This window comes from Grus americana, chromosome 3 (assembly GCF_028858705.1).
Source record: "Grus americana isolate bGruAme1 chromosome 3, bGruAme1.mat, whole genome shotgun sequence".
Lineage (NCBI taxonomy): Eukaryota > Metazoa > Chordata > Aves > Gruiformes > Gruidae > Grus > Grus americana.
In genome coordinates this window covers 94,787,778-94,811,424 of record NC_072854.1, presented here as the reverse complement: position 1 = coordinate 94,811,424, position 23,647 = coordinate 94,787,778, and the positions used below count along the sequence as shown (strand labels likewise).

The following is a 23,647-nucleotide window of genomic DNA, read 5'->3' as shown; positions in this document are numbered from 1 at the left end:
CCAAGGGCAAGGCAGGTAGGGTAATCTAGTCCTATTCCTAAGCTTTCAGCATCAAGCAGCACAACAGGTTAGAGCATTCTCACAGAATGGTTGAGATTGCAAGAGACCTCTGGAGATCATATGTCCAACTGCTCTGCACAAGCAGGATCACCTAGGACCATGTCCAGACAGCTTTGGAATATCTCCAAGGATGGAGACTCCACAATCTCCCTGGGCAACTTGTGCCAGTGCTCAGTCACCCTCACAGTAAAAGTGTTTTCTCATGTTCAGAGGGAACAACCTCCTGTGTGTCAGTTTGTGCCCATTGCCCCTGGTCCTGGCACTGGGCACCACTGAAAAGCACTAGGCTCCATCCTTCCTTCAGATACTAGTACACACTAAGATCCTCTCTGAGCCTTCTCCAGGCTAAACAGTCCCAGCTCTGTCAGCCTCTCCTCAGTCCCTTAATCACCTCTGTTGGACTCTTTCCAGTACTTCCTGTGTTGCTCTTGTACTGGGGAGCCCAGAGCTGGACATAGTACTCCAGGTGTGGCCTCACCAGTGCAGAGCTAAGGGGAAGGATCACCTCCCTGAACCAACTGGCAACACTCCTCCTAATGCAGCCCAGGATACCATTCACCTTCTTCGCAGCAAGGGCGTGTTGCTTGCTTATGTTCATTCTGGTGTCCATCAGGACCTCCAGATCCTTTTCTGCAAAGCTGCTTTCCAGCTGGGTGGCCCCCAGCATGTAGTTGTGCTTGGGGTTGTTCCTCCCCAGATGCAGGACTTTGCATTTCCCTTTGAACTTAATGTGGTTCCTATCAGCCTGTTTCTCCAGCCTGTTGAGGTCTCTCTGGATGGCAGCACAACCCTCTGGTGTATTGGCTGCTCCTCCCAGATCTGTGTTGTCAGCAAACTTGCTGAGGGTACGCTCTGCCCCATCACCCAGATCGTTAATGAAGATGTTGGAACAGGACTGGATCCAATATTGACCCCTTGGGGTACATCACTAATTGCTAGCCTCCAGCTAGACTTTGTGCCATTGATCATAACCCTCTGAGCTCACCATTCAGTCAGTTTTCAGTTCACCTCGCTGTCTGCTCATCCAGCCTGTACATCAGCAGTTTCTCTGCGAGGATCTATGTTCTCTGTACATTGTTGAAATAACAAATTAATTTCTGTGCAAATCTGTTCCAGTTTTGTCCTGCCCCATGACATCTGCTGATACTATGTTCATTTTCAGGTGTGCTGCTAGCAGACTTTCATTCTGATCATGCGTTTCTCCTTGGACCTCTTTCACCATTGCGTCAGCCCTTGCATAGTGTGTTGGCTTATCTATTCCTAGGGTGAAACACTTCTGCTCTTCTCCCTTAATCCCTTCCTTGGTTTGCCTGAGTGCCTTTTTGATCTGGTTTTATAACGCATGCAAAGGGGCAACAGTTCAAGGGGGAGATGGACAAGTGAGCCACTATGAGTGCTTCTGTCTGGAAATATTGATCTGTCTCTTTCCTTGGGTGTCCTGGCAATGTAGCTTTGCCTTCTTTTCGTGAGAGCTTGCATGTTGGGGAATATAGCTATTTGGGCTACCATGGGACCTAAGTACAATCTAGGCTGTCTCCAAGCATGAGCCTGTAGCTAGAATATCTGCTGAAACATCTGAAACCTACCTGGTTCCTTGAGGTGCTGCTTTGAGTCATGGATGAGAGTGAAGATTAGGTTTGTTCGGTTGATTTGGGGTGCACCAGAGAGCTTGGTTGAAGAAAAGGAAGATGAGGAAAGAAAATCAGATGTGGTTGAAGTTTGGGAGAGTATGTGCTGAAGGCAAGAGAGATCTGTGGGATAGGAAGAAGAGGAGGGTAAGACTGGGTAGAGACAGAGCTAGAGAATCATTTTGTTGTATTAAGATTCCCAAAGGGACAGTAATAGCACCTGGCACCAATGGCAGTAAATTATGAGCCTGAGCTTAAAGCCAAGGGCTTATCATTTGGATTGGCAGGCTTGCTGGCTACCTTCCCAACCTGCTGTCTTTCTTTTTTTTTCCTCTAAGCTCTAAAGCCTGGTAAGAAGGTATTAGACTAAAGCTGATTTTTTGGCTGTGGACCAGTGAGAGATCAAATGGGCATATGGGCACCACTGGCTTATATCCTTGGGATGTTACTCAGGGAGAAGTCCTGAGTGATGCTGGTGATATTGTGAGGCTTGAACTCTTGCTGTGACTCTGAGGGGCAGGTAGGCCTGGAGGGACCCAATTTGGAAAAAAAAAACCAAAACCAAAAGCGATGTTCCCACCTGAAAATGGCTGTCAGAATCTCTGCACATGAATGGACAGGGTTGGGGCCCTGACCTCTTTAGCATTTTTGTCAAAGTACCACTTTGATAATTCCTACTGAACTAGTAGAAGGAAAAGCCCAGTCTCCCATATCTACTGGCAGTGGTTTATGATGGGCTGCCAGCAGGCCACAAAAACATCACAAGGCAAGACCTAGAATTCTTAACTGCAGCAACAACACAACGGCTTAAAATGTGATTTGAGGTGGGGTGAGTGGCAATCACAGAATGGGTGCTGCGTTGGATACCCAAGGGTGGCCATCCTGCAGCATATCCCTGTTCTGTCTCTTGTGTGTTGGCTGTTGCAGGTCCTTTTTTTGAAGGTTTTCCAAAGGCTGTTTTCTTTCTTGGTTTGACTCAGTACAGTGCAGAAGGATAATGCTGGCACGTTCTCTTTCCCACTCTCTGAATTCAGCCCAAGTAGCCTCAAGGGCCTGGCAGATTAAGAAGTTTTGCTGCAACCTGTTTATACTTTCCAGCAAGACCAGTTAGTAGATGTCGCTTGGAAGTGAAGGTCAGGACCTTCTCTACAGTGCTGTCCTCTGGAGTAGGGCTGGATTGTCCTCACTGCCCCCAGCCTTAGTGTGTCTGGACTAGAGGGGCTGCCTGGGTTGGGTCCCATTGTGGCTGTTGAGTTGGCTAGATACCTCTCCCTTCCACTCCTTCCTCAGCATGTGGCTCATTGTGATACAAATATCTCATCGTTGCCTGGGGAGAAAAGGAGTTTGCAGGCGGCTTCGCCATATGCTGTCACTGCCCATATTGTATTTGGTCTGCAGATGAATGGATCTCTCTTCAGGCGTGATAAGTTACATCTTTTGCCTATGGTGGCAACCTCTGAAAAGGAGAAAGCCTTACAGTTTCCTTCTTCAGAGGATCAGTGAGGTGAGCTTGAGGAGACTGCAAAGGGTAAATGGCTATTCAGAACCAAGCTGGTTATTCATCATGTAATCCAGAGAGTGTGTGATGGTGGTGGCAGTTTTCTGTTTGCTTTTCTGACTTTATTATATAGATTAAGGAACAGATCTGAGCAGAAGAGATAGGTTAGACTTTTGTTCCTACCCTACCACCACCATTAAATGTTGAATTCCCACTTACACAAGTGACCAGTCTCTTAAGTCAACACCCACACAATAACAGGGGCTGCTACAGCTTAAAAATCAGATGGTAAGAGACTTGTTCAAAGCACTATGAAGAAGTAATGGTAGCAAGGAATGGAAAGCAGGAGCTTCTTTTTCCCTTTACTTTCTGCTGGCACTTCATAGCCCCATATCTCTGAAGTAGGACACTTCCTCATCCAGCATGGCTTGGCACTGGTGTTTGAGAGGTGATGCAGGTGTGCTCTGCGCCCTGCAGTCTCCCCATGGAGCAGTGCCTGTCAGTGAGAAGGAAGGAGGGTGGTGGCAGAATGGGTTTAGAAACAGGGTGGTCATGTGATGGTGCAGATTAACTATTAATGCTGGGCTTTTGTGCTCCAGTTTTGCCACTGCAGACTGCAAGTGAGCAGCTTGTCCCAGAGCATGTCAGAGACTTGAAAACGCAGCAGCCATTATTGTTAAACGGGCAGAAGCTGGCTGAGCTTTTAAGGCCAAGCCCGTGACTAGAGCAAACACTCTAGGCAATACTGTTTCTGAGACAAGCGTTGGCGTGGTAGAATAGCCAGCCTGCCTGTCAACAACACAGCTGTCCTTGGCATGGGCTGGGGTTTAGCTCTGATTTTCTGCCTTAGCTCTGAATAGTCTCTCCATTGTTGGCTCACACGAGAACTGCACTGCTGGGCTCTGCTGAGGCTTTCTTTCAGCCTGTTGATGTCAATGAGGGTTTTGGGCATTGGTCCACAGCTCATCTCACAAGAGAAGACACTTGATAGAGGTATCTAGTTCTCATGTAGATGGAGACTAAGTTAAACCAGAGCAGATTCACTTCTAAAACTCCTTGCCCTTCTCCAGAGCTGTGTTACCAGATACGCACTTCTTCTTGAGCTGCAGTTGGTTTTGAGGAAATGATTACTGATAAGTCAGAGACAAACCTTCCCTCTCCAAGCCAAAAACATAAAACTACATTTTTTCTAAATTCAAGATTTCAAAAACGTAGGTGACTTGGGGGCCACAGGTAAATAAAAAAAAGCATAAATGAAGATACTTAAGAGAAACCCTATTAAGTTTGCTGATTTTCCTCATTGAAAATAATCTTTTCAATCTCCTGTTGGACTTTGCTTGCTCATGCAAAGCAATTTCCATAGGAATGAATTTGCAAACTGAGGATCCTCTAGAGTGTTAAGAACTTAATGTGAATGAGAAGTCTGTGGTCATGTCTATGCTAGGGCAAACTGTATTTTTAATTCTAAAAATGTGCTTGTATTTTAAGATCCTGGCATATCCTTGCAAGCTATAGTTTCACCTTCATGTGCTTGATTATGGAAAATTAGTTTGAGCAGTTATGCAAAGGATGAAACCCTGAATCACTTTGCAAGTTACTTTGCAATCTTATTGTAAGCATGCTCAATTTTGACAGCATAGATAAGTCTTTTGCCTACCTGTGGAGGCTTTAGGAGCTCCCTCTTGCGTATCACTTCAGAGGCTCATCAGACACTCCTATAGGCTCTGGTGTGATGGTATGTGGGCATAATATGATTAAGAAATGAGGAACAGTTTAACAAATATTTTTCTAAATTGCAAAGCTAGGGGATCTGTGCAGTTCCTAGTATAGGTAGAAATAGCCGTAAAATGGAGCAAGTCAGATGTCTGGTTTTCTCACTGCTGTAAGCCCATTACTTGTTACATTACAGGTGATGTGGTTTGCAGCTGGGAAAACCGCCATAGGTCAGGGAATGCCCTGGGTTTGTTCACGAAAGTCTGTTACTGATATTGTTTGCTGTATGTGCAGGAAAGACAAGCCTCATACAAGAGCATGGTGTACCTGGCTAGATAAGATTGTATATTGAGCATAACTTAATGTAAGTCTTGAAACCTAAGCTGTGGTGCTTTGTTCAAAGCTCTGATTGAAATAGCACAGTGAGTTTGTGATACATGTATTTTCATTGTAGTTCTGAATTTGGTGTGCTATCAAATCAAGCTCTTAACTTGTTTTCAACTTAATATAATTTCCTGTCATCCTCTGAATACCACAGTCAGCTCTGTTAGTTTCTAAGTGTGTTAGAGGAATGAGTGTAATTATGAGCAGTGGAAGTGGTGCTCTTAGAATATATTTATTTGATCAGAGAGACTTCTAGTATGACATCTTTTTAGTGTTCTTGTATCTTTTCTTTCATCATATACCTAATGTTCTTTTCAAGTCTGACTGCTACAAGAAGTGCAAAAAGACATTTTTGATGTGCTAATTCTTCCTGTTTGCATTTCGCAGACTCTTACTATGGGCAGTTATGCTAAACAGCCTATGGAAAGACCCTGGAGATAAGTGAAACAGTAAACAGCAAGAAGCTGCAAAAAAATCAGATTGCTATCTCATGATGTGGCTGCTGGTAGGATTATAAGTAGAAAGCAGCAGGAGCTACTGCTGCAACTGTGAGACTTGCCTATGTTGCTTGGTCCACTGTATAAAACTCTATACTGAGTTGAGACACTGGTTTATTTGCTTTCCAGATGCAACCATCCAAATCACTCAAACGCTCTCAAAACTATTCACATAGATGTGGTATAAATTTTTGCTTTTATTAGCAACCTTTCTTTGTGCAGAGGATCTTAATGAACTTGGCCTCAGACATTCAAGTCTGCCTTTGTACTCTGCTCTTTCTTCTTTTAATGAGATGATCTGAACTTCTGCTCTTCTCTGGTGTAGTGGGTGAATGAGCCCTCTTGGTTCTAGGACATGACCATTTCATAAGCATGAGATGGGCCAAAATCCTGAACTGAAAAAAGGAAATACCAGAATGATTTGCGTATTAAAATTGATGCATGTGATATGAGCTCTAGCATGTGTTATACAGGTTCTGATATGGATCTTACAGGCTATTGAGTTGAGGTTTATTTCTAACTATTTGGAAAGTGGATCTTGATGCAGACTATAATAGTGGCATACATGAAGTCAGCAGTTTTCCAACTAGTTCTTTGGGCACAGCACTAAGGGTTGCTGTACTCTGCTACCACCTGTTTAGAAGGATAGTGGCCTGCTTCTGGCTTCGAGCTGGCACATCACTGCTCTCACATAGGGGGAGGTTCAAAAATTTGGCAGGAGTAATGTGTATTCTGTGCTGGCACCTATGGACCAGTGGAGAGGCTGAAGCTCAGGGCATTGAAGTGTCCAGGGAAAAGCCCTGTTTGCTGAATTGGTTGTATTGTTTCTCGCATTGAGGAGGCTTCCCTGGACCAGCTTCTGTGCCATCTTGAGGCATGTGCAGTCATGAGGATGTGAACAAAGAGGATACAAGAAGGTATCGGAATTGATGAGTGCTGATCACCAGCACTGAAGGGAACCATATACCTACTTAAGAGGAAGGACAAAGCATGGTGGGGGGGGGGAGGGGAATACTGGTTCCTCTGAAATACTTGCAAGCTGTTCACATGGGTACAGGCCTAGGCCAGCCCTTTCAAAGTTGGTAGGTCAAGCCTCGTCACAAGCTCTGAGCTTCAACCCACAAACACCACCTCAGGCTCCATGTGCTGTGTAGCGTTGTGCTGCGAGGCAGGTGTGGGCAGGCACTGCTGCATGTGGGCATGGGAGAACATTCTCCAGGCATGGTGGTTTGTTATGTGCTGCATACATTCCCTTGTCACTAATGTGTATGAGACATGCAGAGGGACAAGTAGGTGACAGGGTGGGGAACATGAGAACAGTTGGGTTGCATCATCATTTCTCTCTGTGGTTATTAATGTTCTACTATTGCCACTTCACAGATGTCTCTTTGAAGACAAAAAATGGTCTCTCTTGTTAATAATCTTCTGACCTGTAATTTCTAATATAGTACTTGTTTATGTAAAATTATTTTCATGTGCTCATGCAAACAAATGGGATCTCACAAATAGGCATAATCATGTGAAAGGAGAAGATGCTGAAATACACTGTGGGGCTGTGCAGGCATGGCATGTACACACGTGTGTGCATCTTGGGAGGAGAAGGAGCGGGACTCTGTGCCCTGCATTCAGACTCTGTGGAGCCTGAGCAAGCCCCATGGCTTGGGATGTTTGCTTGTTTGTTTGAGACAGGCTTGTTTTGGCTTCCCAGAGCTGTTTATGCAGTTAGTCTGCATTTGGCTTTTTCAAAGTTTCTTCACTATCCACAAATCCAAGTTCTTGTCTGAAGACGTGACCTTATGTGTTTTCTGCTTAATGTTGCCTTTGTGAGTGCTCCCAGCAGCACTAGCTGAACCCAAGGCAAGACTTCCCACGGGGTAATGTCCCTTGCACTCAGCTGGAGAGAGGGTGGGAGGCAATTCAGAGTCACCTTTTGAGGTTTCTATTGTGAAGAACAGGCCCTGCCTGCCTTCCATGCCACTGAAGAAACCTTTCCTCATTTAGTGCAATGAGTATGCACCATGCTACCCTATTTTTGAGAAGCTCCACTAAGACCAACCTTCTAGTTAAGAATCTGCTGAAAAGGTGCATATTCCAGATTTTCCCCAGATGAACCCACTGATCTCCATTGGCCGTTTTCTGTGATGGATTAGACAGACACAGTGTGGGTTTTATAGCTCCTGAAAAGTCCTCTGTGGTAACTATAACCTTTAGGGCAGGTTTTTGGGCTGACAAACAGTCATTCAGGGCCAAGAATTTATACTTTTAAACACAAATACTTGATATCAACATCTAAAACATTCAGGTTGGCACAAAACCATGAAGAAATTGGCTTAAATCTAGACTTGAAACAATTTTGAGCTGTTTTTTTTCTTTTGCCTTCCATGCATACAGCTATCCTTTCCTCTGCTGGGCCAAACCTGTGTGAGCATGCAGTCTCTTCTGGAAATCTGGTGTCCCAGATGCCTAGGCTGTTCACTTTCTGGCTGGTATGCATGAGGCCCTGTGGCTTGAACAGAGCGTTCGGAGTGTCTTGTAGTTTTTTCAGTTAGCTGAGGATGGTGTGAAGGTAATCTGGCACACACTGTGCCTGTGTCCTTTGGGTTTGGAGCAGCCATCTGTGGATTCTCTTTCTCTTTGTGTCCCTGTAATGTCACAGCTGATGAGAGCCTGTACCTTTCACTGATTTTAATTTTTTTTCTTTCCCAGGGTATACAGCTGTGTGACTTTCAGAGCCCTCTCTGTCTTCCTGCTCAGAGGAAATTGTGTTTACTCTATTGCCCGACTTGTGCTAATGTCTTAACCCCTTCTTGGTGCACTCAGGGACAGGGTTTAAAGAGCAAATGGTGGAAGTGTCTGGGGCTGCTTGTTTCAAGCCCCCAGCACTGCTATCTCCCATGTGCTGCAGCAGCAGCACTGAGGGGAGCAGGATCTAAGCTGCAGGAGGCAGTGTGCCTTCTGCCCTAGCTCTGCCTATGGGAAAAGCCTGTGGAGAGGGAGGGCTTTGGAGTCATGCCTGAGCCAAGGCTTCAGTTAACAGTCGCAAGCTGGGTCTGCAGAAGTGAGACCAACTATAGAGACATCAGATGATATGTTAGACTAGACTGGATGTTTCCTGTGGACAGCTTTGGAGCCAAGGCCAGGAACGAAAGGAGGAAACGGTCACGTTGGCAACCCTGAATTAAAAGCCTTGTAAGCTTTCTCTCAGGAGCTGTTACCCTGCCTGCCAGCTGTGAAACTAGAACCCTTGGTCCCTTCGCACCCCTCCTCCCTTCCCAGGCTCTAGTGAGCAGGAGAGACAAGCCCAGCATTTGAACTTCAGTAACTTTGGCATGTGCAGATGAGTGATAGGGAATTAATGAATCCTGTCCCTTCTTTGTATTTTTGTTACTCCACAGGTGCTGGAGTTTTCAGTCAGGTCTGTTTCCTGCACAAATGGAGCTTTGCATTTTTTCCAGGCCTCAAAGAAAGCTCAGCAAGGGATTTGGGGTTGGCGAGGAGTGAATAGATGAACCATCTGATGTACCCTGCAGATCAGCAGACTCAGGCTCTGCCAGACCAGCAGGGGAAGTGGCTGCTGAGCCAGAGATGCTCCATACAGAGTGTTTGCTTCCTACATCCCCAAATTCAAGTGGTAACAGTGCCAGGGCGAATCTGGCCTGTTTTATCTATGTCTAGGGGGACAGGGCTTCTGTACAGATTGAGAGGGTATCTGGAGATTGTATGCCACAAAGGTGACAGTAGAAAATAAGAGTCACCTACAGACAGGCAGAGTCTGTTTGCTTAGACCATAACTGTGTGAGTAGGTAGCTGTGTTTGCATTAGCTGTGGCTCTAGTGTGTTATTCAGGGACAACTTCAAAAAGCAGCCTGTAATTTGAATAATTTTATCTGCTCTCTGGGCCTTGAGAGCAGTGGGAATTTGGATGCTCTGCCAGGTGGCAGACCTTGCTGGCCAGGCTTCAGGTCACATTCTTCTGTAGTGGGCATTGACCAGGCCCAGCAGGCTGGTGCCACTCTGTGGTGATCACCTGTGTGTCTTTCTGGATTGAGATGCAACTGGCTTGTGCTTGTTTAGAGAGCAATCACTTGTGGGATTGACTTGCTGTTCTGGCAGTTAAGACTCACCTGTGGTTCAGAGCCATTTTGTATTTGCTGTAGGCTTTTGTGCATTGCTCTTCAGCAATGACAGCTGGGCCCCCCCAGTAGTGCACAAAATGAGGTGACTAATGACACCGTGTTGGAGGGAATTTTGGTGACCACAAATTATTTGCTGAGTGTGTGATCCTAGGCAAGTCCCTGCAGTACACTTTTTTGGTAAGGCCTTGTCTGGGTTTTTTGTTTGGGTTTTTTTAATTTGAATTCATTCTCAATGATCACTTAGTAATCAGCATTTCCTCTGCTGCCCTGTCCAGAGGTGCTAAGTGGTCAGTGTTTGCACTATATGGAGGCTGTGGATTCATGGCACTTGCTGGCAGGCGTGCTGCCTGGAAAACTAGGGCTCCCCTGTCTGATGGAGATGGGGGCCCTTTATGACAGTGAGAGACCAAATGTGTTGATGTTATGAAGGGGTTTCAGACAGATTGAGTATAAATGTGGCAAACAACCCCAAAACATTAATGACTAATTCAACTGAATATGACATAGAACTCTAAAAAAAAAAAGTTCAAAGGCTTTTCAGGATGTTCCACAGTATCACCACAGCTTATAGTCTTTGGATGCTGGGGTTTGTTTTTGTAGGAGGGGACTGTTGGCCAAACCACTTTAAAATACAGGCTAATTCAAGTGCTGTGAGGCTGTTTAACTTCTGCTGGAGCAGTCTTCAGACTATGACAGATGATAATTGTGATTTAAGGCTGTGGCTGAAATACAGCCCTCCTGGTGCTGTGCTGCTGCAGGGGCTGGGCAGGCAGCTTGTGTCCACATCTGGTGTGTGGATGTACTGGGTAGCAGCCTCGCAGCCCTGGGCCCAGACACTGGGTGCTCCCCTGGCTTGGGGCAACCCTGGCAGAGGTCTACATGGAGTGATGCAAATGCAGAGCACCCTCAGGTGACTGCTGGGAAGGCCTGGCCCCCTTGTTTCTCTGCTGATTAATCATGTGTGCCTGAAAGCCTGAGCCTGGCTGGGGGTTAAGGTCAGCTGGAGTTGCTTCAGCTTTACAGCACTAAGGAGGAGCCTGCGACCTACTCTTTTTCCTTACAGCTTTTGTATTGCAGAGCTAAGAGGTGATGCCCATGCCCTAGCAACGCTGCTTGGTGCCAAGGAATTTAAAAACACAGTCCAAAATCAGCCTACAAAATAGCTTTAAAAGGTTTTTTTGCTTGTTATCCTCCTAAACCGATTGGGAGGGCAGACCTGGCATTGCCCCTGCAGAGTAGGCATCACTGTGTTGGAGAAAGGATGGGAGCCACGTCCCAGCTCCCTCATGCCCTGCCATGTGGGCATGGAGCACCACTTGCTTGGGTGGGAGATGTCTGCAAAAGCAGAGAGCATTGGGCTGCAGTGTTTTAGCTCAGGGATACCAGCAGCTGTTGGGTCGTGGAGGCACTGAAAGCTTCAGCATCGCTGCTGAGTTCTGTCTGGAGCTGTGTGGGGTTGCATGTCTGGCTTGTGGGAGCACTGCCTTTGGAGATAGCAGATCCCCTTCCTTGAATTCAGGAAAAATGGCTGTAAAAACGGCCCCAGTGTGAAATTCCCTGCTTCATTGGTAGGATGAGGCTACTGCTGGTTTGCCTGCATGCATGTCTCCCCACTTTCTGGTTGCTAGCAGCTGTGGGCTTCTTGCCCCTGCGGCCCCCTGGGCCAACCGCCCTGTGCCATGCAGTGGGATGGAGGTGGGACTCAGTCAACCAGACGCCTGCAGCCTTACTGTGCCACACAATAGCCACTTTGTGCAGTGCCCTGACCTCATCTGCCCACTGCGCTGCAGCTGCGCCCCTGCCCTGCGCATTAACCCTCTGCATGCTCTCCCTGCCTGAGCAGTGGTGGGGCAGGAGACAGGCTTTGTTCAGCAGCTGGCTGGTGGGGAAGGCTGTTCCTCCTGGCCCAAACCTGGCTCTGGGGACTGATGGGGAAGGAGGCAAGGGCAGGCTCCTTGCTCTCAAATGGCTTTCCAGGAGAGAAGGGCCATGCAGCTGTGCTTCCCCAGCCAGCTCAGCATGTGCACTGGGAGTGGTGTTGGGCTGCAACTTGTGCATCACTGTTGCTTCTGCACTGGCGTCCACTTCACCTCCTGTTACAAGAACCATCTTGTTGAGGCCCCTTCAGCCCTCTGCTTATTGGGCCATGGAGCTGCTTCACTGCCTTGCTGTCGTTTTTTCTCTTCATGGACATTGCATCACTGGGCACGGTTTCTCCCTTCACATCAGCCTTCTGCTATGGCTTAAGAGTGCGGTTTCTCCTCATGTTGTAATGTTTCTTCTTTCGGCTCTTTTTCTGAACAAAGAAAGCAACATCAGTCTGTTTCTGTATTTATTTTCTGTGATAGACATTCCATCTTGGTCTGCCGCCTTCTTCCTGGAAGACTCTAGACAATTGGGGAAACTGGCCAGTAAGGTTAACAACATGGAAGTAAAACAGGAGTTACGGAGCTGAGGAGTCTTTTTCTTAAACCTTGGTCTGCTTAAAACTTTGGTCAAGAGCTTTAAGATGGCAAGAAGTGACGCACATCCATAGCTTCAGCCAAAGTGCACCAGCCCTTTTGTGGAGGGTCCTCAGCAAAACTAATGAAAGGCAGACTTCTGGCCCTCAAAGTTCTTGTAAAAGTCTGGGGTTTGAGTCAAGTTACCGCACAGTTACTGAATACAGACTTTTTAAAATTTTGAAATCTTGTTTATTAAACATGTGAAAATCTCTGCAAAATTCTGAAGTCATAACAAGCTGATTGTATATCAGTGTGTAGCATTTGATGAAGTGTGCTGATTTATTGTATATTAAATGATGAATTAAGTTGAACTGAGAATTCCTGTGCTCTCTTGCCTGAAATAGGCTAAACTGGTTTGAAAAAATGGTAATAGCTAAACCATATCCAACTCTAGACAGGCCCTTAGGTTTAAAACTACAACCAGATAATAAAATTAAATAATAATTTTAAACTTACCAGTAGACAAAAGAGCTGTTGCTTTATCCTATGGAGGTAATGAAAATGAAACCATTCTAATAATAGAAATGTGCATATAAAAAGCAGATGTAAGATGAAAGGTATTTATTAATATACAAGCTGATATTTTGCATTGTACACTGATTTAAGAGATTGTTCAAATGCTTAAATATTTGAAAATTAAGCTATGATGCCTGCCTTAAACTGTTAATTGCCAGAGTTTTAAATATTTATTTTTGAACTGTGGTAGTATGACATAAATTCATCCTTCTCGAGGATCTCACCATTCCTAGAATCACCCTGCATTAAGAATACCTATATTTTGTTTGTTAATATATATTACAATCATATGGATGAGACAGTTTGTATACAATAGATCTGTATACAGTAGCTTGTGTGCATAAGCAAATACATGTATGCACCACTTACCGCCTGGGTTAGTTCAGAACTGGTCAAGTCAGTGTTAGAGGACTTGGAGTGCTACTGCTGAATCAGAGATGTCTCCTGAAGCAAGGCTGGACCAGAGAGCTGTGCTAAGAGAAGCAGGGGTGGTAGTTAATCTCTGTTCCTAATGTGGGATTTGGATGTGACAGTGATGTGCAGCAAAGCCACATACACCAGCTGAGGAGTTCATTGCTGCATGTCATTCAGTAAATATGTAACCCTCTAAGTGATCATTTCCAGTCTCTGCAACTTTCTTTTGAATCCAGGTCCAGTATGGAGAGAGCCACTATGTTACAAGCAGAGAGTACTTGTATAACAGGAGGTGAGATAGGTGGGAGGGTTCTTAAGCTGAACTGATTATGCTGTTTTCTGGGAGTTTAACCCTAAAATGTTATAATGTTATAATTCAGCCTTATTTTTAGAGTGAGGCATAACTCTTGTGCCCTCAAAAAGACTTTCCACATTTCCTTAGTCATGTCATTTCCTCCTTTTAAGTAGAAGCCACAGCAGATCATAAAATAAACTTTCCTTCATGCAAATAATAGTGCTCCCAAGCTGTAGGTTTCAGCTCTGATGCCAGCAGTTCTGTCAGAGACCAACAGGAGGGACTTTTTAATTGAAATAGGGAGGCTGAGTACAGACACTGCCTTTTTCTTCCATTTCCTTTACTGCAGGTGGAAGAAAGTCTCAGAAACCAAACCCTACGGTTTATTCTCAGCTCTGCTACTAACATTCTCCATGACCTTCAGCAAATCTCTGCTCTTCCCCTTGTTGTAGCTCCTAAAAAAAACCCCCAAAACTCAAGGAAACAAAACTACATTTCCAGATTGGCCTTGTAGTTAGGAATAATCCTGGGGTTACTAAACTTAATGTGTCACCTTTCTTGTAGGCCATTCCTGTTGGCTTTAGGCTACTGCAAGTCATGTAGCCAAATAAAAGTTATTTCAGCTCTGGCTTGTATCTATGTAAACAGGAGTTAATGTGTTGCTGCATCTCGTGGCTGGGTTGTGACGTGGAGGTCTCCAGAGGGAGGATGAGGAGAGGCTGCTGTGGAAAGTCCCCGGCTGTTGCTAGGCAGCACTGAGTTTTAGCTTCCCCGTCCGAAAGTCTGTGCTCAGGTTTGGCAAGGAAAGGGAAAACCGAGGGGTGGAAAACCATACAACGATGCTTGACTGACTTTTGTAAAGCATGGCTTTACTGTGCTGGGTGCAGAGAGCGTGTGGCTGCAAGTGAAGTGGAAGCAATTTGATTAAATAGAATAACATTTGATAACTGGCCTTCTATTTATTCATTCTCAGCTGCAGGATCATGTGGCTGGCTTGTTCTCTCTTTCTCTCTCTCCCTCTGTTTTGGCTTTTATGATGATCTTGGACCCTTGCAGTGAAGCTGGAAGAGTGCAGCACAAGCAGTCTTGCTCTGCTTCCAGCCTAAGTGGAAGTGGGAAAACCCAGCAATTCCAGAGAGCTTCCTCTGCTGAGGTCTATGCTTCATTTTTACAGTCTGCAGATGAGGGGATGTCTTATTTAGAATGATTTGGGTTGGAAGAGACCTCAAAGACCACCTAGTTCCAACCCCCTGCCATGGGCAGGGACACCCTCCACTAGACCTGGTTGCCCCCAAAGCCCCATCCAACCTGGCCTTGAGCACTTCCAGAGATGGGGCATCCACAACCTCTCTGGGCAGCCTACTCTACTGCCTCACCACCCTCACAGTAAATATTTTATTTTCCTAATACCTAATCTAAATCTACCCTCCTTCAGCTTTCAGATAGACCATTATCCCTTGTCCTGTCACTACTTGCCCTTGTAAACAGTCCCTCTCTGGCTTTCTTGTAGGCCCTCTTTAGGTACTGGAAGATTGCTGTAAGGTCTCTCCTGAGCCTTCTCTTCTCCAGGCTGAACAGCCCCAACTCTCTCAGCCTGTCTTCATAGGAGAGGTGCTCCAGCCCTCTGATCATCTTTGTGGCCTTCCTCTGGACTGGCTCCAACAGGTCCATGTCTGTCTTGTACTGGGGCCCCCAGAGTTGGATGCAGTACTCCAGGTGGGGTCTCACGAGAGCAGAGGGGCAGAATCACCTCCCTTGACCTGTTGGTCATGTTTCTTTTGATGCAGCCCAGGATATGGTTGATCTTCTGGGCTGCAAGCATGCATTGCTGGGTCATATTGAGCTTCTTGTCCACCAACACCCCCAAGTCCTTCTCTTCAGAGCTGTTCTCAATCCATTCAATCCCAGCCACAAATACAGGCTGGGTAGAGCCCTTACCCATGTGCGGGACCTTGCACTTGGCCTTGTCAAACTTCCTGAGGTTTGCACGGGCCCACCTCTCAAGGTCCCTCTGGATGGCATCCCTTCCCTCCAGCATGTTGACTCCAGTGCACAGATTTGTGTCAATGGCAAATTTGCTGAGGGTGCACTTGATCCCACTGTTCATGTCACTGACAAAGATGTTAAACAGTGCTGGTCCCCATACTCACCCCTGAGGAACACCAGTCATCACTGGTCTCCACTTGGACATTGAGCTGTTGAGTGAGACCATCCAACCAATTTCTACTGAGTGGTCCATCCGTTACATTGATGTCTCTCCAATTTAGAGACAAGGATGTTGGGCGGGACAGTGTCATTTTACTACTAAGTCCAGTAAAAGGCACACCAGAGATCACTAACAAAAATTGTTACATAGGGCATCCTACTCTCACTGAACAATGCAACCTCTTTGAACTGTAGCAATAATGCAGATAGTGGTAAGGTCCTCATATGATTAAAGCTCATCACACAGCCTTGCTAAGGAACACCTCTGTTTTCTGCCAGAGGCGTAGGACTTGGGATACAGCTGAGCACTTGAATTCTGTTTGGTAGAGTCTGGCTGGTTGTCCATCTACCCACCCACAGGCTCGTTCAAACTTTTCAGTCAGTCTTTGTAGTCTTCTAGTAATTGCTGTCTCTGTTCCTCCCTATGTGTTTTAATAGAAGGCCAGGATGAATAAATTTAAGGTCTTGCTGATGCTGCTAATTTGTAGTTGGGAAATGTCTTTTGTTGCACCTTGATGGAGTCATTGGAAGATCTGTGGATGGGACCTTGCTAGGCATTGGACCCTACTGGACTGTACTGGAAGGTGTTGTACTTGCTCCCTGACCCGCAGAGCTGTGTTTGAAGCTACTTTTCCTCTTTCAGCAGAGGAGCCTGTGATGCTACTGAGGCACTGTGGAACCTACCCTTACGGGTTCAGCTAAGTACCACTGTAAAGCTCAGCTTTACAGCATCTTAGAGATGCTGAGAGTCTTGCCCAAAGTCACACAGCTTGTAGTCAAGTGGGATGTAGCAGGCTCTGTCCTGCTGTAACAGCGCTCTTCCCCTAGATGATGGGGCTCGAAATCTGGAGCCCTGATTCTCACTTTCATTGCTTGACTGTACTTTGTCTTGCAAATTTTATCCCACTGGTGGGCTTGTGGCCTGATCTATCTAGCTTACCTTTCCTCATCCCCACTAGGCATCACTTCATAGCAGTCTAGAATAAAAGCTTATAGAGAGCCCAAAACTTTGCAAGACGTCACAACTCCTGACTTTGCCCTTCCCTGCACCCCTGGGGTTTGTCAGCCCCACCAAGTTCTGCCTCCTTTTCAGTCTTACTGTGTGGTTGCGGGAAGCCTTAAGAAAGGCAGTAATGTCACAGTAAATGCCAGCCTTACAATAACTGCCTTGCAGCCTGGCTGGGAATGGAACTCTACGTTGTTTTGTAGGAATTCTCAGAGAATAACTTGTTTAGTTGGACAACACAGGCTCCGGTTAGTTCAGTTCGGCAGTTCCCTTTGTCTCCTACATGGTTTATGCAAAGACCTGTTGGGTCCCTTTAGGTTAGAAACCTTGGTGCTGCTGGGTCAGGCCTGGGGGCAGAGGCATCAGGCAGGGCTGCTGTTGAGCCCTTTGATGAATAACAAAGACAGTATTAGCATTCACTTGCTAAAGGATTAAGAGAAAAAGCTCAAAGTTCTTGCAGCACCTCCTTTCTCCCCCATGCATGCTTGGATGGTGAAATGCATTTTCCTCAGACCCCAAACTACCCACATATGGGCATAACAGCAAGCCTTGAAACTTGTGTCTTTTCCAGGTGTGTAAGTGGGCCATGAGTGTGCTGAGGGCTGGAATTTAGATCCAAGAGGCTGATGTGCATAGAAATGGTGGATGGGTCTCCAACTCCCCCTCAAGTTTTGGGCAGCTGTGTGGATTGGGACTGCAAAGATGTGCTCATGGGGTGTAGAATGACAGAAGGTGGTGGAGGAGTGGGACTTCTCACTCCTTAGCAGTACTTTCTACTGAAAAATAATGTATGCTCTTACCTGAGCAATGTCTTCAGTTTTGGTGGTTTTTTTTTTTCTTTTCTGAATTTTTGGGGGGCTGTTTTGTGTATTTTGGGGCGCTTTTTTTAAGGTTTTTGTGTTTCCAAGGCTCCCTTTACTGTGTTGCTTATATCTTTTTCTCCTACTGGAAAAAGTAGGAAGACTACAAACAAAAGGAGAGAGGAAGTCGAAAGGTCTCACTATTTACCATCCATATTGGTAAAATGGTGGAATGTCTTTCCACAGGTCTTCTCTAAGAACTTAATCTGAAAAACACTTCAGTTGCTTTGTTAAAGCATGTGTGTGTGTGGAGTGTTTTCCCACACTTCACACAACTTTCCAACTGGAAAAGGGTAAAAACAGTCAGGAGTTAGGGAAGTTTATTATTTCTTTCAAAAGCTGATGGAGAAGTTTATTTCTGACATACCTCCATCACCAAGTTTGTCACTATGAAAAGTGTCATTGATGTATTTTTTACGGGAAAAACTGTTCTCTCTCGAAGCCTTATTTTTCTGCTTTGAGTTGTTTTTTTGGATATTTTTTGAGGGGAAAGAATGATTTTATTCAGTTGCCAACTTTCAAAGCACTGCCTCAGAACAGGGATAGAGCTGCAATTCACCTGTTTATTTCTGTAAGAGAGTAATTGCTGTTTTAAGTATATCCTGTTTGCGAAGTTGTGCGGGTCATGTTATAATAACTTTAATGGCTCTTACAATATATGGCAAAGGGATTTAGGATTGGACAGGTGCTTTTTACCTTGTTTTTTAATTCTAAATAAATAAACATAATGAAAATAACTGTTAAACAGTGGGAACATCCACATTTATGTTAAATAGACTTTTTTTCTTTCATAAAAGGAAGAAAAATTCACCTTCTTCAGGCCAAAGTCTAACCACTAATTGACAGAAATTAGGAAGAAACTTCCTTTTAGGCAGTTGTTCCATCTCTTTCTCTGTGGAATTTCTTGTATGTTCTTTCGAAACCCAGGGTATCAGCCATTGCCAAAGGACTCTTTGCAGGTTGGGCAAGACAGTCTCAGATTAGGTTGATTACTTGATGGCCATCTCTGGTAAATCTTAGTCTTTCATATCTCACTTAACCATCCATCTGGTTTGCTAATTAAATGTTGATGAAAAGAGACTCCCTACAACCTCCCTCTTTCTCTTCCCTGGTGCTATTGCTACTAATGACTGGATTCTACTTCTCTTTCAGAAGATGCTGCTCAAGAAGAATTGTGGAGCGAAGACTAGAGTTATTAAAATTCGTGTAAGTTGCCCTTTTTCTGGTGCAGTTCCTTCATCTTTCCACATATACCTAAATGTGGTGATTCTCTTTGAACATTTACACCCAGAAGATTATTTCTGGAGGTTGCCTGTAGCTTGGTCAGCTGCATAACAAAAGTTGCTAGTCTATAGACTGTAGCTGCAATTTAGGTTAGGTACTGACGAGGCTAATAATACATCGGCTTTTCCATTTTGGAGACTATGGGTTTGAAGCTTACTTGGAGTGAAAGTGTACATCCCCTGCTGTAAGCTCATACAGTTATGCATAGCCGTCTTGTAGGGTGTCATTTGGATCCTTCTTGACCAAGGGAAGCGCTGATCTGAGGTAACAAATGGTGTTTGGTAGGGGTGAGACGTACTGGTAGGTAGCTGCAGAAAAGGGACTGTGCCTGCATGGTGCACTGGTGTCTGCAGAACTGTGTGGGATGTGGGACTGGGTGATGGCAGATGAGAGACCTGGATTGCTGGGATGGCTGGAATGACACTGCAGTGTCTGATCATCTCCTCTTCTTGAGCGCACAGAGGCCTAGTAGGGCTAGGTTTGCTCAACTCTCCTGCTTGTAGTTTGTGCTGCCTGCACCTGAGTCTTTGTCTCTAGTACCCTATGCCCTGACTCTTCAGCCAACCCCTGTTTCCTTTGTGGGTACCTTAGCTTTCTTTCGGTCGGTGCTGTATGGCGCTGTGGGAGATGTGTGCGTGACCTTGCACACTGCAGCCAAAACAAGTGCCTCGGTCCACTGAGCCCCATATGATGCTCCACATGTTTGTGATACACAGGCAAAAACAGGTCAGGGGGAAAAAAACAGATACCCTTTGTGATAAAACTGCTACTTTCACTGCAGTAACTGTAGCCATGCTAGAGGGATGAATGGCAGACCAGGATCCTTCAAGGTTTACATGTTGCCCAGGAGGAAATGGACTGATGTCTTTGTGTACCCAGAAGCGCTACTGTTTATGGGCATGCTGTTGGGTGCCCCTGCCCATCTCTGCTTTGTTGGGTGAATTTGGTATTTGAGAGGAGGAGGAGGAGCAGGCAGGGCTGGCTAGAGCCTTTTGCAGAGCTGGATGGTATTTCTTCAATTCTTCATGTGCCTTCTGCCACAGCATTTGAGTCCTGTGTTCCAGCAGCCCTGCAATGACCTGATACTTCTGACTGAACAATTAATCCTGATCTGTTACGTTTTCTCTTGTGCTCCTGTCTGGATTGTTTTCAGTAGAGCTGTCTCCTCCTGTGCCCCATGAGCTCTCCCCAGACTGTGCCTGTCCTTCAGACCTACCGACAGCCTAATCCTGCTGCAGTGTTTTAGTGCAACTTGTTTATCACCTTCCTTTATGCCTACCTCACGTGCTTTTGCTGTTTTTTCTGGGTGTCCCTGGACTGCAGCTATTTCCAGTGCTGCTTGGTGGCAGTACCCCAGTCCCTGAGGTTTCAGCGATGCCTCGGTGGGGTGGTTTTCTCTGACACCTTCAGCTGATTATTGCAGCTTACTCTTGTGCCCCTGGAGAATCTGAGAGGCAGAATTATCCCTTCACTCCCTGCTGAGCCCATGTCAGCTTGCACTAAAATAAACAGCAGAAACTGAGAGCACACCCTTCTGACAGATGGCACAGAATCCACACTTCTCTGGCCAACCTTGCTGAGCTGGGACAGTGTATCTTTACCTGAGGCACTCGTGTGGTTTCCATGACAATAGCATATGATACTTCACAGTCTCTTGTTGATCTGTCATGGTGGCAGAGCCACCATGGTAAAGGAACATAGAATCATAGAATGGTTTGGGTTGGAAGGGACCTTAAAGATCATGTACTTCCAACCCCCCTGCCATGGGCAGGGACACCCTCCACTAGACCAGGCTGCCCAAAGCCCCATCCAGCCTGGCCTTGAACACTTCCAGGGATGGGGCATCCACAACCTCTCTGGGCAACCTGTTCCAGTACCTCACCACCCTCACAGTAAAGAATTTCTTTCTAACATCTAATCTAAATCAACCCTCCTTCAGCTTGAACCCATTACCCTTTGTCCTGTCACTACACTCCCTGATAAACAGTCCCTCACTATCTTTCCTGTAGGCCCCCTTCAGGTACTGGTAAGCTGCAATTAGATCTCCCCAGAGCCGCCTTTTCTCCAGGCTGAACAACCCCAACTCTCTCAGCCTGTCCTCATAGCAGAGATGCTCCAGCCCCCTGATCAGCTTCGTGGCCCTCCTCTGGACTTGCTCCAACAGCTCCATGTCTCTCCTGTACTGGGGCCCCCAGAGCTGGATGCAGTACTCCAGGTGGGATCTCACAGGAGCAGAGTAGAGGGGCAGGATCACCTCCCTCGACCTGCTGGTCACGCCTCTTTTGATGCAGCCCAGGACACGGTTGGCTTTCTGGGCTGCAAGCGCACACTGCCGGCTCATGTTGAGCTTCTCATCAATCAGTACCCCCAAGTCCTTCTCCTCAGGGCTGCTTTCAATCTATTCCTCACCCAGCCTGTAGCTGTGCTTGGGATTGTGCCGACCCACGTGCAGGACCTTGTACTTGGCCTTGTTGAACTTCATGTGGTTTGCACGGGCCCACGTCTCCAGCCTGTCAGGGTCCCTCTGGATGGCATCCCTTCCCTCCAGCGTGTCGACCACACCACACAGCTTGGTGTCGTCGGCAAACTTGCTGAGGGTGCACTCGATCCCACTGTCCATGTCGCCAACAAAGATGTCGAACAGTGCTGGTCCCAGTACTGACCCCTGAGGAATGCCACTCGTCACTGTTCTCCACTTGGACATTGAGCCATTGACCACAACTATTTGAGTGTGACCATCCAGCCAATTCCTTATCCACCGCGTGGTCCATCCATTGAATCCATGTCTCTCCAATTTAGAGACAAGGATGTCGTGCGGGACAGTGTCAAATGCCTTGCATAAGTCCAGGTAGATGATGTCAGCTGCCCTTCCCTTATCCACCAACGCTGTAACCCCATCACAGAAGGCCACCAAGTTTGTCAGGCACGATTTGCCCTTAATGAAGCCGTGTTGGCTGTCACCAATCACCTCCTTATCTTCCATGTGCCTGAGCATAGTCTCCAGGAGGGTCTGCTCCATAATCTTGCCAGGCACGGAGGTGAGACTGACCGGCCTGTAGTTCCCTGGGTCCTCCTTTTTACCCTTCTTAAAAATGGAGGTTATGTTCCCCCTCTTCCAGTCGGTGGGAACTTTGCCGGACTGCCAGGACTTCTCAAATATGACGGAGAGTGGCCTGGCCACTTCATCCGCCAGTTCCCTCAAGACCCGTGGATGCAACTCATCAGGTCCCATGGACTTGTGCACCTTCAGGTTCCTTAGATATTCTCGAACCTGATCTTCTCCTACAGTGGGCGGTTCTGCATTCTCCCAGTCCCTGCCTTCTGTGACCTGGGCAGTGTGGCTCAAGGATTTGCCAGTGAAGACTGAGGCAAAGAAGTCATTGAGCACCTCAGCCTTCTCCATATCCTGGGTAACCAGGTCACCCGTTTCATTCTGGAGGGGACCCACATTTTCCCTCGTCCTCCTTTTCTTACTAACATACCTATAGAAGCTTTTCTTGTTGTCCTTGACATCCCTGGCCAGACTAATTTCTGTCAGGGCTTTGGCTTTCCTAATCTGATCCCTGGCTGCTTGGACAGTTTCTCTGTATTCTTCCCAGGCTACCTGCCCTTGCTTCCACCCTCTGTAGGCTTCCTTTTTTTGTTTGACTTTGCCCAGGAGCTCCTTGTTCATCCATGGGGGCCTCTTGGTGTTTTTGCTTGACTTCCTCTTTGTTGGGATGCATCGCTCCTGAGCTTGGAGGAGGTGACCCTTGAATATTAGCCAGTTGTCTTGGGCCCCTGTTCCTTCCAGGGCTTTGTCCCATGGTATTCTACCAAGCAGATCCCTGAAGAGGCCAAAGTCTGCTCTCCTGAAGTCCAGGGTAGTGAGCTTGCTGCACGCCCTCCTCACTGCCCTGAGGATCCTGAATTCCACCATTTCGTGGTCACTGCAGCCAAGGCTGCCCTTGAGCTTGACGTCCCCTACCAGGCCCTCCTTCTTGGTCAGAATAAGGTCCAGCAAGGCACCTCTCCTCGTGGGCTCCTGTATCACTTGGAGGAGGAAGTTGTTATCGACACATTCCAGGAACTTCCTGGATTGCTTGTGCTCAGCTGCATTGTCCCTCCAGCAGATGTCAGGGTGGTTGAAGTCCCCCATAAGGACCAGGGCTTGTGAGGGTGAGGCTGCTCCTATCTGCCTATAGAGGGCTTCATCTGCTCAGTCTCCCTGGTCAGGTGGCCTGTAGCAGACCCCCACTATGATGTCCCCAGCCCTCCCTTTAATCCTGACCCATAGGCTCTCAGTGGACTCCTCATCTATCCCCAGGTGGAGCTCCATGCACTCCAGCTGGTCGTTGATGTAGAGGGCGATGCCCACTCCTCATCTGCCCTGCCTGTCCTTCCTAAAGGGCCTGTACCCTTTCATTTTTCAAAGGATTGCAAGTGCCCACAGGTCCCTGGCAGAATACCTTGCTGAGGTGCCTCAGCTCTGAGAGCAGCTGAGAGAGGCCGATACCCCTGAAGGATGATGCTGTGTTCTCATCATATAAAGGGAAACCTCAACCCAGCCAGTAAGACATGCTTGGCACAGGGTACCTTCTTGGTGTTGCCCAGCAGCAGCACAAGAAGTAATGGGCACAAGTTGAAAATGCAGGAAATTCAGGTTAC

General features: G+C 46.7%; 1 protein-coding gene across 5 annotated transcripts in view; it reads left to right on the top strand.

The window, feature by feature from the left end:
• The window catches only part of LOC129204920 (uncharacterized), a 62,123-nt gene that overhangs the window by 25,082 nt on the left and 13,394 nt on the right, over positions 1-23,647 (top strand). For 2 of the 5 annotated variants that reach the window (XM_054821727.1, XM_054821730.1), the window contains one exon: positions 18,869-18,922. The exons of 2 other annotated variants lie outside the window; for them this stretch is intronic. In XM_054821727.1, coding sequence (XP_054677702.1) covers positions 18,869-18,922 — 54 coding nt within the window. The remainder of the gene's footprint in view (positions 1-18,868; positions 18,923-23,647) is intronic. One more of the 5 variants, XM_054821728.1, reaches the window with a different exon arrangement.